The sequence below is a fragment of the Callithrix jacchus genome, chromosome 8, assembly GCF_049354715.1.
Source record: "Callithrix jacchus isolate 240 chromosome 8, calJac240_pri, whole genome shotgun sequence".
NCBI classification, from domain to species: Eukaryota; Metazoa; Chordata; class Mammalia; order Primates; family Cebidae; genus Callithrix; species Callithrix jacchus.
In genome coordinates this window covers 24,225,371-24,240,908 of record NC_133509.1, presented here as the reverse complement: position 1 = coordinate 24,240,908, position 15,538 = coordinate 24,225,371, and the positions used below count along the sequence as shown (strand labels likewise).

The 15,538-nt window shown below is 38.8% G+C and overlaps 1 protein-coding gene across 50 annotated transcripts in view; it reads right to left on the bottom strand.

Moving 5' to 3' along the window:
• Positions 1-15,538, bottom strand: part of SCAPER (S-phase cyclin A associated protein in the ER) — a 550,606-nt gene that overhangs the window by 418,682 nt on the left and 116,386 nt on the right. For all 50 annotated transcript variants that reach the window (XM_078333930.1, XM_078333946.1, XM_078333966.1 and 47 more), the window contains one exon: positions 7,993-8,153. In XM_078333930.1, the coding sequence (XP_078190056.1) occupies positions 7,993-8,153 (161 nt within the window). The remainder of the gene's footprint in view (positions 1-7,992; positions 8,154-15,538) is intronic.

Below are 15,538 nucleotides of genomic sequence, written 5' to 3'. Positions count from 1 at the left end.
TTTTTAATGAACAAATCAAAATTCTAGAATTTATAAAGAATACGAATTATGAATTTCACATACAGGCTTAATAGCATATTAGACATACAAAACAGAGGATTAATGGACCAGAATTCACATCAGTAAAGAGTATCCAGATCGAAGTGTCAAAAGAAAAAAAAAAAGGAAAAGAATACCCATTATTTGTTAGACATGTCAATTATGTCAAGTTCATTAATCACATTATTCACATATTCTATATCTTTACTGAATTTTGTCTGCTTGTACTGCCAGTTGTTGAGACGGTTACGTTAAAGTTTCCCAGAATGAGTGTAGAGTTATCAATTTTTCCTTTCAGTTCTGTCCATTTTTGCTTTCTGTTTTGAAGTTGTCTTAGGTATGTATAAATTTAGAATTACTGTATCTTTCTCTTGAACTGGCCCTTTACAAATTCTTCCTATAGAGCTGACTCTTTAATCATTAAGAACATCTCCCTTTAGAATGTTTTTTGCCTGCTTTGTCTATTTTGTCTGATATTAGAGCTCCAGCTTTGAATAGGACATGCAGAAAATATCCTTTCCCATCCTTTTGACTCCTATGTCTTCATATTGAAGGCGCATCTGTTGTAAGCTAAATACAGTTGAGCTTTGCTTTTAATGTAGTCTTATAATCTTTGCTTTCATGATTAAATACCCAGACAATTTACATGTAATGTAGAGATGGACATATTTGTATTTACTTCTATCATCACATAACTTGTTTTTTATTTGTCTCATCTGTTTTATGTTTGTTTTCTCTTTTGGATTAATCAAATAGTTTTATTAATCTATCATCCCCTGTATATACTATTATACAGTATTTTGCTCTTCTTAGTGGTTTCCTAGAGTTTACAATATACTTCCTTGATTTATCATAATCAAATACAAATACTTTTGTAAACTTCCAGAAAATGGTTAGACCCTAGAAGATATAAACTCCATTTATTCCTCTATCTTTTGTGTTACTTTCATAAATTTTCATTCTACATATATTTCAAGTCCCACAAAACATTATGTTTCACACTGTCAATAAACATTTAATGTCACCCACATGTCTACTCCAGGTGTTCATTCCTTCATGCATTTCTGGGTTTTCATCTAAAATCATTTTCCTTCTACCCAAAAAACTCTCCGTAGCGTTTCCTTTAGTGCAGGACTGCTGATTACAAATTTTCTCATCTTTCGCTAGGCTGGAATTGTCTTAAATTCACCTTAATTTTTAAGGATATTTTTGCTGAATACTTAAGTCCAGCTTGTCATTTATTTTCTTTCAGGGCCTCAAAGTTGTCATTCCATAGTCATCTAACATCTGTAGTTTCTATTGCTAAACAGCTATCAGTTTACTCTTGCTCCTTTGGAAATAGTGTCTTCTTCCCCCCTCTGATGTTCTTTCATATTCAGCATTTTCATTATATTTTATCTAGATGAGCTTTGTTTCATATTCTTCCTGCTTGGGGTTTAGAGTACTTTTTGAATCTGAGACTTTATGTCTTTTGACAGTTTGAGGAAATTCTCAGAGACAATCTTTTCTAATGTTGCTTTTGTGCCACTCATTTCACCCTTTCATGGACTTCATATACAGGTGTGGCTCTTACATTCTCCCCATTTGTCTATCTCTTTTTTCTCCATGATTTAGTCTCAATATTTTCTACTGTACTCAGAATCAACCCCTAACTGTCCTAAATTTCAAATCTCAATATAAGCAAAAACAGGTTTTAAGAAATTCATTCATCTTCCTGAATCTTTCAGAGCACTGTGATCATCAGAAATCTAGACTTGTTGCTCTCTATACCTAATCACAGCTACCACCCGCCCTGGGATTACAACCAAAGAGTTATTAAGTTTGCCTTTCTTCTGTGCTGGTTCCCTCCAGTAGTGATGGGGTCCATGGGAAATTAAAAAAAAACACTTTTGAGATCTTGCATGTTTGAAAATATCTTTAATCTACTCTCACTTATAATGGATCAGTTTGCTGGACATAGAATTTTAGACTAGAAAGTTATTTTCCTTCAGAATTTTGAAGACTGCACAATTTTCTTGTGGCTCCTAGATGTATTTATGCAAAAGCACATGCCATTCTTATTCTTTGTCATTTGTATACAAACTGATTACTTTCTAATCATTTAAAATCTCTCATCTTCTGTAGTATTCAGAAATTTCCCAACATGCTTTGGCTATCAATCTATTTTCATCCATTGTTCTGGGCACTTAATGGGCCTATTTGGCTAGAAATATCCTTCTGTTATAGGAAATTTCCTCAAATTATCTCTTTCATGATTTTTCCTTTACCTCTCAATCTCTAACATATGTTATACAAATGCTGTATATATATATACACAAATACTGTATATATACATACACACACAAATACTGTATATATATACAAATACTGTATAACATATAACATGTTATACAAATTATCTATTTCTATGTAGCAAGCCCAAAACTTACCTTCTTATAACAGTTACCATTTTATTTTCACTTAATGGTTTGAGTCAGAAATCTGAGCAATGCTCAGTGGAGTGGCTCATTTTTTCTCCATATGGTGTCAGCTATGAAAGTTGAGCTGAAACCAAAGTATCCAACATGATTTTATCACATGATTGAAGCCTCGGTACTGGCTTTAGCTAAGACACCTAAGTTCTTCTTATAGCCTCTTTCTCTTCACATAGTCTCTCATTACTCAGTGATCTCTCCCGGGCTGCTTTAACTGTCATCTGGCTTCCAACAAGGAGAAAATGAAAGCTGCAAGGCTTCTAAGGCCTCAGTTGAGAAGTTATAAAAAATCAGTTCTCATATTCAATTGATCATTTAAAGTCACAGGTCCAACCAGAGATTCAAGGGGAGGGTGAACAGTCTCCACCACTTGACAGTGGGAGTGGCATGCAAGCACTGGGCTGGGAGAAACTGACGGCACCCATCTTTGTGAACAATCTACCAGCGCCCACAATCTAACTTTACATTGCCAAAGTCTCCCAAGACTGCCAATGACTCACCCAATTTCAGCCTTGTAGATCAGTATCTCATGATCTATATCAGATCTGAAAGTGTTCCGTGAGTGTGAATTTTCTGTTCTGGAAGCTTAGAAGTTCAATGGGAGAGGAGAGCTGGAGGAAGAAGTGAGTGTGAAAGGCCTCAATAATACCTTTATAGAGACTTTCACTTAATCCCATGTTTTCAATACACTACTCCCACCTTTCCAATGTGTCTGGTATCCCTCAGATCACACATCATCTTTTTTAACCGACTCTACAAAATAAACCTCCAATACTCTGGGTGAGGGAGGTAGGACCGTGCTACCATTCAGAGATGAAGAAGAGGGAGAAGGAGAGGATTTGGAAGACTAAATGCTTCTGAAAATACTAGCTCTATCTTTATCCTCACTTCTAGAGATACCTGCTCCCAGAAATTTCTGAAGTTTATGAGAGTTTCTTGGAACAAATTGGACTGCTTTTCAGTTGTGCCTCCTCTTTCTAGCACAGGATTCAGCTAGCTCACTCAGTATGTTCGTCAGTTACCACTAATCTTTCTCCTTTCTAACTTCCAAAAATGTGTTCATATCACCTCTTCTCCTGTCTTTTTTTAAGTTCAATTTCTAAATCATTTTATAACATTTTAGGTGGGTTTGGGGAAGAAAACATTAAATGCATGTGGTCACTGTCATCTTTAACTATATTTTTTATAGCATAAAATTACAAACTTCAGTTCTTATAGCTACTGTTATTATATATTACTTGAAGTATACACCTGTAATATTGCAAAATACATATTTGGTCTTCATCTCAGTCTCCTGGCATGCAACTCCTAAATTCTTTGGAATCCCCAGAGTGATGTGTCTTTTTGTATGCTAATGACTAGTAGCTGGCAGCCCCTAGGTTGCTTCAGGATGGGAGCTGGTCACTGGAAAAAGCAAGGCAGTATTAAAACATGGGAACTTCCAGCCCCAAACCTCCCCGGCCTTCAGGGAGGAGAGAGAGGAAAGGAGTTGAAGGTTAGATTGCTCACTAATGGTTTAATCAACCATGCCTAATGAGGTTTCTGTAGAAACCTTTTTGAAAAACAGGAACTTCATGACCAAAACACCAAAAGCATTGGCAACAAAAGCCAAAATAGACAAATGGGACCTAATCAAACTCCACAGCTTCTGCACAGCAAAAGAAACAGTCATTAGAGTAAATTGGCAACCAACAGAATGGGAAAAAATTTTTTGCAATCTACCCATCTGACAAAAAGCTGATATCCAGAATCTACAAAGAACTAAAACAGATTTACATGAAAAAAACAAGCCCATTCAAAAGTGGGTTGTGGGGATCGCTCCTGTGAAGGGCCCTTGACAGGACCCTCGCCATGTTGAGCTTGAGTCCATACACGTTTCTCCTCTCCTGGAGGCTGTTGAGCTAAGGGAAAGGAGGAAGTCTGGTTGCACTGATTTTATAAACATCAATCTTTGCCTCTGACATTTGCAACAGAATGGCTGAGCTCAGGCCTTGTGGTCTAATGAGACATTGTATGGGTAGACATTGTGTGCCTCCTAGTTCCTTCTCTGCACAATAACTGTATGACTTCATTTACCTCTGCTAACTCAATCATATTGTTTGCATATGATCCTATATGAATAGGCAAGGTTAGAATGTCATTTAGAAAGGTCCAGCTATACCTTGTTAACGATCTTGCTTGCTTAACTGATTTTAGAAAAACACATGTTTAGATTTATGATCCCCTTTTTGCAAGCTTTATTGTCCCTTTGCTGTACACCCTTTGATTAAGAGTCATACTTTCTGTACCCCTTTTCTTGTGATTTTTGTTCTTGACTTTATTTCAAGATACAATGGAATGTACGTCACTCCTCAAACACTGAAAGGTATATAACCTGTAGTTTGCACAAATAAACTTGCTGCCTTGGCACTTCTTGCTTCGGCATTGCCTGGCAGTCCTCCAGACCCCGCTCTCTATCTATCTTTTCTTCCGCGCACTCCCTCTTCCAGGTTAAGAACACTTGAGTGGGGCTGAGGCTCTCCGCTGGTCGGAAGCCCCCAGCAGACGTGCTGGACCCCCACAGTGGGTGAAGGATATGAACAGACATTTTTCAAAAGAAGACATACATGAGGCCAACAAACATATGAAGAAATGCTCATCATCACTGGTCATTAGAGAAATGCAAATCAAAACCACATTGAGATACCATCTCACGCCAGTTAGAATGGCAATCATTAAAAAATCTGGAGACAACAGATGCTGGAAAGGATGTGGAGAAATAGGAACACTTTTACACTGTTAGTGGGAGTGTAAATTGGTTCAACCATTGTGGAAGACAGTGTGGAGTTTCCTCAAGGACCTAGACATAGAAATTCCATTTGACCCAGCAATCCCATTATTGGGTATATATCCAAAGGATTATAAATCGTTCTATTATAAGGACACATGGACACGAATGTTCACCACAGCACTCTTTACTATACCAAAGACCTGGAACCAACCCAAATGCCCATCGATGATAGACTGAACAGGCAAAATGTGGCACATATACACCACGAAATATTATGTAGCCATCAAAAATGATGAGTGTGTGTCCTTTGTAGGGGCATAGATGAACCTGGAAACCATCATTCTCAGCAAACTGACACAAGAACAGAAAATCAAACACCACATGTTCTCACTCAGAGGTGGGTGTTGAACAAAGAGAACACATGGACACAGGGAGGGGAGCATCACACACTGGGGTCTATTGGGGGGGAAATAGGGGAGGGACAGCGGGGGGTGGGGAGTTGGGGAGAGATAGCATGGGGAGAAATGCCAAATACAGGTGATGGGGAGGAAGGCAGCAAATTACACTGCCATGTGTGTACCTCTGCAACAATCTTGCATGTTCTTCACATGTACCCCAAAACCTAAAATGCAATAAAAAATTTTAAAAAAGAGGAAGAAGGGAAAAAAAAAACATGGTCGGAGAACGTCTGGATAGCTAAACACTTGAAGGTTCCTAGCGGGTGGTGTGCCTGGAGAAGGCATGGAAGCTCTTCATCCCTTTCCATCGGCTTGCCCTATGCATCTCTTCATCTGTATCCTTAGCAATATCCTTTACAATAAACCTGTAAACATGTTTCCCTGACTTCTGTGAGCTACTCTAGCAAACTAATCAAAGGCAAGGAATCCTAATTTATAGCTAGTTGGTCAGAGCACACGTAAAATAACCCGGGGCTTGTTACTAGCATAAGAAGTGGGAAGCAGTCTTGGGAGTTGAGCCCTCAACCTGTGGTATCTGACACTATCTACATATCCACGGTGTCAGAATTAAATTGAATTAGAGGACAACCAGCTGGTGTCTGCTGCAGAACTGATTGATTGATTGTTGGTGGGGAGAAATCCCCACATACTTCGTGGTGATCAGAGGTCACAAAAGTCATTTGTGTTTGATTATTGTGGCATGAGAGCAGAGGAAAAACAGTTTTCTTTTCCCACAGAATGCCATAACTCACTGTGTATAACACTACATTGAAACCCCAAAACTGAAGATAAAACTGATCCAAAACAAAATTTCCCAATACATTAGGGTTTCCTTAAGTATAGATATAATCAAGTTCTATTATTTAATCTCAACTAGGTGAGTTACTAATGAATAATCGGAAGTGGACTGCTTTGAACAAAACTAAGATGTACTAACATCATGATTCCTTTAAGTTTTTTGCAATTTTGGTTTTACAACACATTTCTCTTAGAATCTTTCAAGAGACAGAAACTAAGTTTTCTGATTTTACATTTTCCTACCCTTTCCTAAAAGAACCCTTGCCTATAGTCAATTATCTGCTACTCAGTCTATATGAAGAAAAGAGGGGCAACATACTGAAGCCAATACAACTGAGAAAAGTGAAAAAACATAAACACATTCGTAACACACAGATAGCAATGCCTTCTGTTATGTGCAATAAAACATTTCTTTCTGAACCAAAAAGCTCTAATGGCATCTTCCACTGAAGAAAACAAGAAGCAGTGTCTGAAGTTCTCTTGAATTCATGACACAAAACTCATTATCACCTATTATCATTCTAATATCCCAGCCCTATGAATGTATAAAAATCCACTCGTGACTTCTATATAAAAAAGATGTTTATATAAAACATCTATATAATTCGTATGGGATAAAATTGTTCCAGGTGGGTCCTCCAAAATAATCCATCTTCTAATTATGTATATTCCTTAGTTATTCTGATGGTATAGAAAATGGATGTGTGAGCAAAGATAAACACAGAATATTCTTTTGCAGTATAAAATAACAATCAAGTGTTAAATAGCTGAAGTAGTAACATGCTACTTAAAAGGTACTCCTGCCTGGACTAGAGATAAACTAGCCTTTTTTATTCCCAAATGAAGTCGAAAGAATTCTAGTGGGATGGGCACAGTGGCTCACACCTGTAATCCCAGCACTTTTGGAGGCTGAAGCAGGCAGATTACCTGAGGTCAGGAGTTTGAGACCAGCCTGACCAACATAATGAAACCCTGTCTCTACTAAAAATACAAAAAATTAGCCAGGCGTGGTGGCGGTGGGTGCCTATAGTCCCAGCTACTCAGGAGGCTGGAGCAGGAGAATGGCTTGAACCCAGGAGATGGAGATTGCAGTGAGCCAAGATCACACCACTGCCCTCCAGCTTGGGCACAACAAAGGGAGACTCCAACTCAAAAAAAAAAAAAAAAAAAAAAAAGAATTCTAAAGGAGCTTATAATGAGTTGACAAAAGACATCATACTCTTTTGCCGAGTTTACACACAGCAAACCTGAAACTAGAATGATCTCCATAAGCTATCTACAGTGCTCAAAAGTAGTTTTGCTCAGCTTTCAAGATAATTTTATGTTGCAACTATGGTAAATTAATATCACAAATAGTGTACAAAAAGAAAAACAGGACCAATTTTAAACAAAATAAATATCTCTATATATCCACCTGTTTACTACACAAAATGGCTAATTCGAAGTCACTTGCCATTTCTGCGTGAAGGCTTCTGCACTGTCATTGGTGGGCAAGACTGGGCGGATGTGACGTCTGAAGAAGCAGTAGAGCCTGTATGATGAGCCTTTACCTTGTCGGCCCAACTGACACCTGTGGGAGCCAGACGAGGAGCTGGCACTGTGCCAGTTGAACCTCTATGAAGAAAAATAAACACATTTAATAAATTAAATAGAAAAGAAAAACTTCTGAATATATGCTAGATATATTTAAAATTTAAATTAATTATGTGTATGAATATTGACATATACAGAATAATAATTTGCCATCGCAATTTAAGGCAAGTATATTCATAAATTTATCTTGATCTAACACTTCATTAATTTTACATAGTATAACATATTATAACATATGGAAATAAACAAGAGAATAAGGATTAAAGCCCTCCATTGTTTCAAAGAAAAATTCACTTAAATGAGGAAGCTTTTAAAAAATCATGCACAGGTACCTTAAAGTTTTTATTTTCACTTATGTACTTTAATGATAGAAATATAGGCCAGGTGCAGTGGCTCATGCCTGTGATCCCAGCACCCTGGGAGGCCAAGGCAGGAAGATCACTTGAGGCCAAGAGGTCGATACCAACCTGACCAACATGGTGAAACTCCATCTCTACTAAAAATGCAAAAATTAGCTGGGCATGGTGGTGTGCACCTGTAATCCCAGCTACTCAAGAGGCTGAGGCATGAGGACTGCTTGAGACCAGGAGGCAGAGGCTGTAGTGATCCAAGATCACACCACTGCACTCCAGCCTGGGTAACTCCATCTCAATTAAAAAAAAAAAAGAAAGAAAGAAAAAGATATAAATATGCATTAATTTGTCAATCTTGATACAGACACTATTAAACAGACTTTTTCTTTGTGTACATTTCTTACATGAGCCACAAGCACAATGTTTCACTGACAATGTCTAAATTTGCTTCCTTTACAGTGGACTAAAATTCAGTGATGTCTATTATATAATTTAATGCACAATTCTCCTTAACCTTAATATTTCCCCCAAATTTTTATAGTTGTCCTGTCCACTCATTTAACAGCAACAGTTCCCTTTATCAAAGCTTCACAAAAATTTATCAGTTTTCACAAAAACAATGACTCTTTTGACACTCATATCTAATAGTTTACTTAATATTTAAATTATGAGTTAAAATAATGAAAACAATTCACATAAACCAAGTTTGGTAACACCACATTTGAAGTAAATTATATCACTCAACCAGTAAGAAGGGAAGTGAGTAAATATACAAAATGTGGCCTATGAGGCAAAATGTTCCTCAAACTGAAAGAAACAGTATGTTCTACAATGATAATGAAGACAATTAAAATGACACAGTTATGTGGAGATCAATATGAGAACTTTTACCACACATGAACTAACAACTTTGAGTGTTAAACCATGCACTATGTAACATTCTGAACCACATACCAATGAAATACATTAGAGGGCAAGTTTCCTTAAAATGGTGCATGGATATACAAATATGTGTTTTCATTTGCATACATATCTTTTCCCCACCCCACTATGGTTCAATTATTAAATAGTCCCAAAGCCCATCAACCTTTAAAGGCAATACTATCTAATAACTCCATAAAGGAACTTGAAAGCAAAAGTTTGATTCTAGAAACGCTTCATCAACTTTTACTAAGTGCCGTACAGTGCTAGGTACTGAGAACAAAGAGATATGACAATAATCTGGCCTCAAATAAGGTCCTAGTATAAATGCAAAAAAAAATAGACATTAAAAGAAAAAGCATAAGACATTGCAAATGTGACAATACAACTGCATCCAAGGTTGAGCAGTAAGAAGAGGTGAAAGCTATTAACTGTGACATGAAGTTGGAAGATAAAAAGCAAACAAGAAAAGTCAGGTTTTAACAGAGAAAAGAAAACTGACCAAGCAGACTACTTACCAATCCTTCCATTACACATCAGATGTTAACACTCACTCTAAATAAATAGAATCCAAAACAACTTAGTCTTAAAAGCAATTTTTTGTTTGTGAAAAACAAATGTGACAATTTTTTATTTATTATACTTTAAGTTCTGGGATACATGTGCAGAACGTGCAGGTTTGTATATATAGGTATTCATGTGCCATGGTGATTTGCTGTACCTAGCAACCTGTTCATCTACATTAGGTATTTCTCCTAATGCTATCCTCCCCCTAGATCCTGCCCATTCAACAGGCCCCAGTGTGTGATATTCCCCTCCCTGTGTCTCATCGTTCTCATTGTTCAACTCCCACTTATGAATGAGAACATGTGGTGTTTGGTTTTCTGTTCCTGTGTTGGTTTGCTGAGAATGATGGTTTCCAGCTTCATCCATGTCCCTGTAAAGTACATGAATTCATCCTTCTTTATGGCTGCATAGTATTCCATGGTGTATATGTGCCACATTTTCTTTATCCAGTCTATTATTTATGTACATTTGGGTTAGTTCCAAGTCTTTGCTATTGTAAACAGTGCTGCAATGAACATATGTGTGCATGCATCTTTATAATAGAATGATTTATAATCCTTTGGGTATAAACCCAGTAATGGGATTGCTGGGTCAAATGGTATTTCTGGTTCTAGATCCTTGAGGAATCTCCACACTGTCTTCCACAGTAGTTGAATTAATTCATACTCTCACCAACAGTGTAAAAGCGTTCCTATTTCTCCACATCCTCTCTAGCACCTGCTGTTTCCTGACTTAATAATGATCCCCATTCTAACTGATGTGAGATGGTATCTCATTGTGGTTTTGATTTGCATTTCCCTAATGACCAGTAATTAAGAGTCTTTTTTCATATCTTTGTTAGCCACACAAATATCTTCTTTTGAGAAGTGTCTGTTCATACCCTTCACCCACATTTTGATGGGGTTGTTTTTTCTCCTGTAAATTTAAGTTCCTTGTAGATTCTGGGTATTAGCCCTTTGTCAGTTGGACAGATTGCAAAAATTTTCTCCCATTCTGTAGATTGCTTGTTCACTCTGATTATAGTTTCTTTCGCTGTGCAGAAGCTCTTTAATTAGATCACATTTGTCAATTTTGGCATTTGTTTCCATTGCTTTTGGTGTTTTAGTCATGAAGTCTTTGCCCATGCCTATGTCCTGAATGGTATCACCTAGGTTTTCGTCTAGGGTTTTAATGGCTTTAGGTCTTATAAGTTTTTAATCCATCTTGAGTTAATTTTTGTATAAGGTGTAAGTAAGGGGTCCAGTTTTCTACATATGTCTAGCCAGTTTTCCCAACACCATTTATTAAATAGTAAATCCTTTCCCCATTGTTTTTTTTTGTCAGGTTTGTCAAAGATCAGATGGTTGTAGATGTGAGGCGTTCTTTCTGATGCCTCTGTTCTGTTCCATCGGTTTATATATTTGTTTTGGTACCAGTACCATGCTGTTTTGGTTACCACAGCCTTGTACTATAGTTTGAAGTCAGGTAGCACGATGCCTCCAGCTTTTTGTGCTTAGGGTAGTCTTGGCTATATGGGCTTTTTTTGGTTCCATATGAAATTTAAAGTAGCTTTTTCTAATTGTGTGAAGAATGTCAATGGTAGTTTGATGGGGATAGCATGGACTCTATAAATTACTTTGGGCAGTATGGCCATTTTCACAATACTGATTCTTCCTATCCATGAGCATGGAATGTTTTTCCATTTGTTTGTGTCCTCTCTTATTTCCTCAAGAAGTGGTTTGTAGTTCTCCTTGAAGAGGTACTTCACATCCCTTGTAAGCTGTATTCCTAGGTATTTAATTCTCTTTGTAGCAATTGTGAATGGAAGTTCACTCATGATTTGGCTCTCTGTTATTGTTGTATAGAAATGCTTGTGACTTTTACATGTTTATTTTGTATACTGAGCCTTTGCTGAAATTGCTTATCAGTTTAAGGAGATTTGGGGCTGAGTCAATGGGGTTTTCTAAATGGACAATCATGTCATCTGCACGCAGAGGCAATTTGACTTCCTCTTTCTATCTGAATATCCTTTATTTCTTTCTCTTGCCTGATTGTCCTGGCCAGAACTTCCAATACTATGATGAACAGAAGTGGTGAGAGAGGACATCCTTGTCTTGTGCCTGTTTTCAAAGGGAATGCTTTCAGTTTTTGCCCATTCAGTATGATATTGGCTATAGGTGTGTCATAAATAGCGCCTCTGATTTTGAGATACATCACATCAATATGTAGTTTATTGGAAGTTTTCAGCATGAAGGGGTGTTAAATTTTATCAAAGGCTCTTTCTGCATGTATTGAGATAATCATGTGGTTTTTGTCATTGGTTCTGTTTATGTGATGGATTATGTGTACTTATTTGCATTTGTTGAACGAGCCTTGCAACCCAGGAATGAAGCTGACTCGATCGTGGTAGATAAGCTTTCTGATGTGCTGCTAGATTTCGTTTGCCAGTATTTTACTGAGGATTTTCACATCAATGTTCATCAGAAATAGCACAACTACCAGAGGCTGAAATATCATTTGAGGCAAACGGCTAACCAAAAAACTTAAAAGGAAAAGCTTGAGACTGAGCTATCCATGGGGGGATTTGAAAAGTTCTAGCAAATTCCTAAAAATCAAGAATGCCACACATATAGGCAGGTTGTGTGCATACCTAACAACAATTTGAGAGGACCCTAATGTCTCACCTATGACTTGCCTTGAGGCTTTAAGAAAGGAGGAACTCATAAGCAAAGGCAGTTATAATCTGCCAGAGCATTCAAAGTATGCCCCAACAGACACACAGACCTAGGTGAGAACTAAGAGATTTATTGGCTCAAGGTATGTAAGGAAACCTATCAAATCATTAGTTGATGTTAACAAAACATACTTTGTTGTATAGATACATACAACATATATCAACATACAGCCATCTTGCATGTAGCCATACAACAATGTATACAGACATCACAGAATGAGTTAAGCGTAGCACTAAACTAAAAATAACAACAACAGTTACAATCCTGGAGGGTAGCTATCTGATCTGCAAAGCTGTCACATTTTATTATTTAAAACACCTACTTTTCAACAACAACAACAAAAATCAGAAGATGTGCAAATAAACAGGAAAGTATGGCCCATTCACAAGAAGAGCAGTGACAGGAAGCCCAGACACTGGAGTTTCTAGACAAAGACTTAAAATCAGCTATTAATTATATTCAAAGAACATCCAGGGGGGAGACTGCAAAGATGGCATGGTAGGAGCAAATCAGGATTGCAGCTCTCAGTGAAGACACAGAGGGTGAGTTCAATCCGCATTTCCAGATGGATCTTTGTTGCCCACAGAACGGGGAAATTCCCAGGTGTAGGAGAGACATGGGACGCCAGTGCAGCTGTTTTGGCTCACACGGCCATTTCCGCCGGCACCACAGCGCAGTGGCACTCCGCATAGAACGCACTGGTCTGGGTGCCCTGTTAAACCGGCAATCTGAGATTTGGGAGGGCAGATTAGCATATCCATCTGATTAAACGGGACTTGGACAGTGAGCCAGACCAGGAGATGCCCAGAAAGAGACGTCTGAGCCAGCGCAATGCGTCGCTGCACGGAAAATCACACAGATCCCGATGCACTAACAGCAGCCAACTGAAACACCTAGGAGAGAGTCAACCGTTCAACTTTAAAAAAAAAAAAAAAAAGGAGGGCTCTAAGGCAGGGAGCCAGGTGATCAGGCTCGGCGGGTCCCACCCCCACAGGGACAAACAAAACGGCGATTCAAACCGCTCGGGGTTGAGAGTTTCACTGGGACACAGCTGAACCCAGGACAGTGCAGCTCGGTGGGGGAGGGGCGTCCGCCATTACCGAGGCATACCGCCCCTACTGAGGTACACTCCCATTGCTGACGCAGCCTGTCGTTGCCGAGGCAACCCACCATAACAGAGAGACTCCACCAACAGGGCAGAGCCCGCAACAGCAGGGCGAAGCCCACGGCAACAGGGCGGAACCCACAGCAACAGGGCGGAGCCCACAACAGTAGTGCGGAGCCCATGGCAGCAGGGCGAAGCCTAGGCAGGCAAATAGTGACTAGACTGCCTCCTAGCTGGGCAGGAAGGTGCAACGAATACTCATAAAGAAAGCCCTAACTCCCCGAGACAGAGCATCTGAGGAAAAAAACGGGTTTTATAAATTCTGCTGCAGCAGACTTAAACATACTGGCCTAACAGCCCTGAATGATCAACGGAGCTCACAACTCAGCACTTGAGCTCCTGTAAAGTACAGACTGCCTCCTCAAGCAGCTCCCTGACCCCTGTATATCCAAAGAGTCACCTCAAAAAGGACGGATCACACTGACATTTGGCGGGCATCATTCTGGGACAAAGATAGCAGAAGAAGAAACTGGTAGCACCCATCACTGTTCCGCAGCTGCTAAAGGTGTACCCCAGACAAGCAGGGCCTGGAGTGGACCTCAGCAGTCCTACAGGAGAGGGGCTAGACTGTTAGAAGGAAAACAAAGTAACAGAAATACTTCATCATGAACAATCTGGGCGCCCACTCAGAGAAATTACCAAAGATTCCACAGAAATTCAAACCATCATCAGAGAATATTACAAAGAACTCTATGCACATAAACTAGTAAGCCTGGAAGAAATGGATAAATTCCTGGTCATCTGTGTCCTCCCAAGCCTAAACCAGGAGGAAGCTGAAACTATGAATAGACCAATAACAAGGTCTGAAGTTGAGGCAGCAATTAAGAGCCTACCACACAAAAAAAGCCCAGGTCCAGATGGCTTCACAGCCAAATTCTACCAGACACACAAAGAGGAGCTGGTACCATTCCTTCTGAAACTATTCCAAATAATCCAAAAATAGGGAATCCTTTCCAAATCATTTTATGAGACCAACATCATCCTGATAACAAAACCCGGCAGAGACCCAACAAGAAAAATAAACTTCAGGCCAATATCCATGATGAACATAGATGCAAAAATCTTCAATAAAATAGTGACAAACCAATTGCAACAGCACATGAAAAAACTTACCCATCATGATCAAGTAGGATTCATCCCAGGGACGCAAGGCTGGTTCAACATAACACAAGTCTACAAACGTAATTCACCACATAACAGAACCAAAAACAAAAACCACGATTATCTCAATTGACGCAGAGAAGGCATTTGACAAAATTCCACAGCCCTTTATGCTAAAAACCCTCAATAAACTCGGTATTGACGGAACATATCTCAAAGTAATAAAAACTATTTACAACAAACCAACAGCCAATATCATATTGAATGGGCAAAAACTGGAAGCATTCCCTTTGAAATCCGGCACTAGACAAGGATGCCCTCTCTCACCACTCTTATTCAATATAGTACTGGAAGTTCTAGCCAGAGCAATCAGGCAAGAAAAAGAAATAAAGGGTATTCAAATAGGAAAGGTGGAAGCCAAATTGTCTCTATTTGCAGATGACATGATAGTATACCTAGAAGACCCCATCGCCTCAGTCCAAAAACTCCTGAAACTGATAAGCAACTTCAGCAAAGTCTCAGGATATAAAATCAATGTGCAAAAATCACAAGCATTCCTATACACCAATAACAGACTTAAAGAGA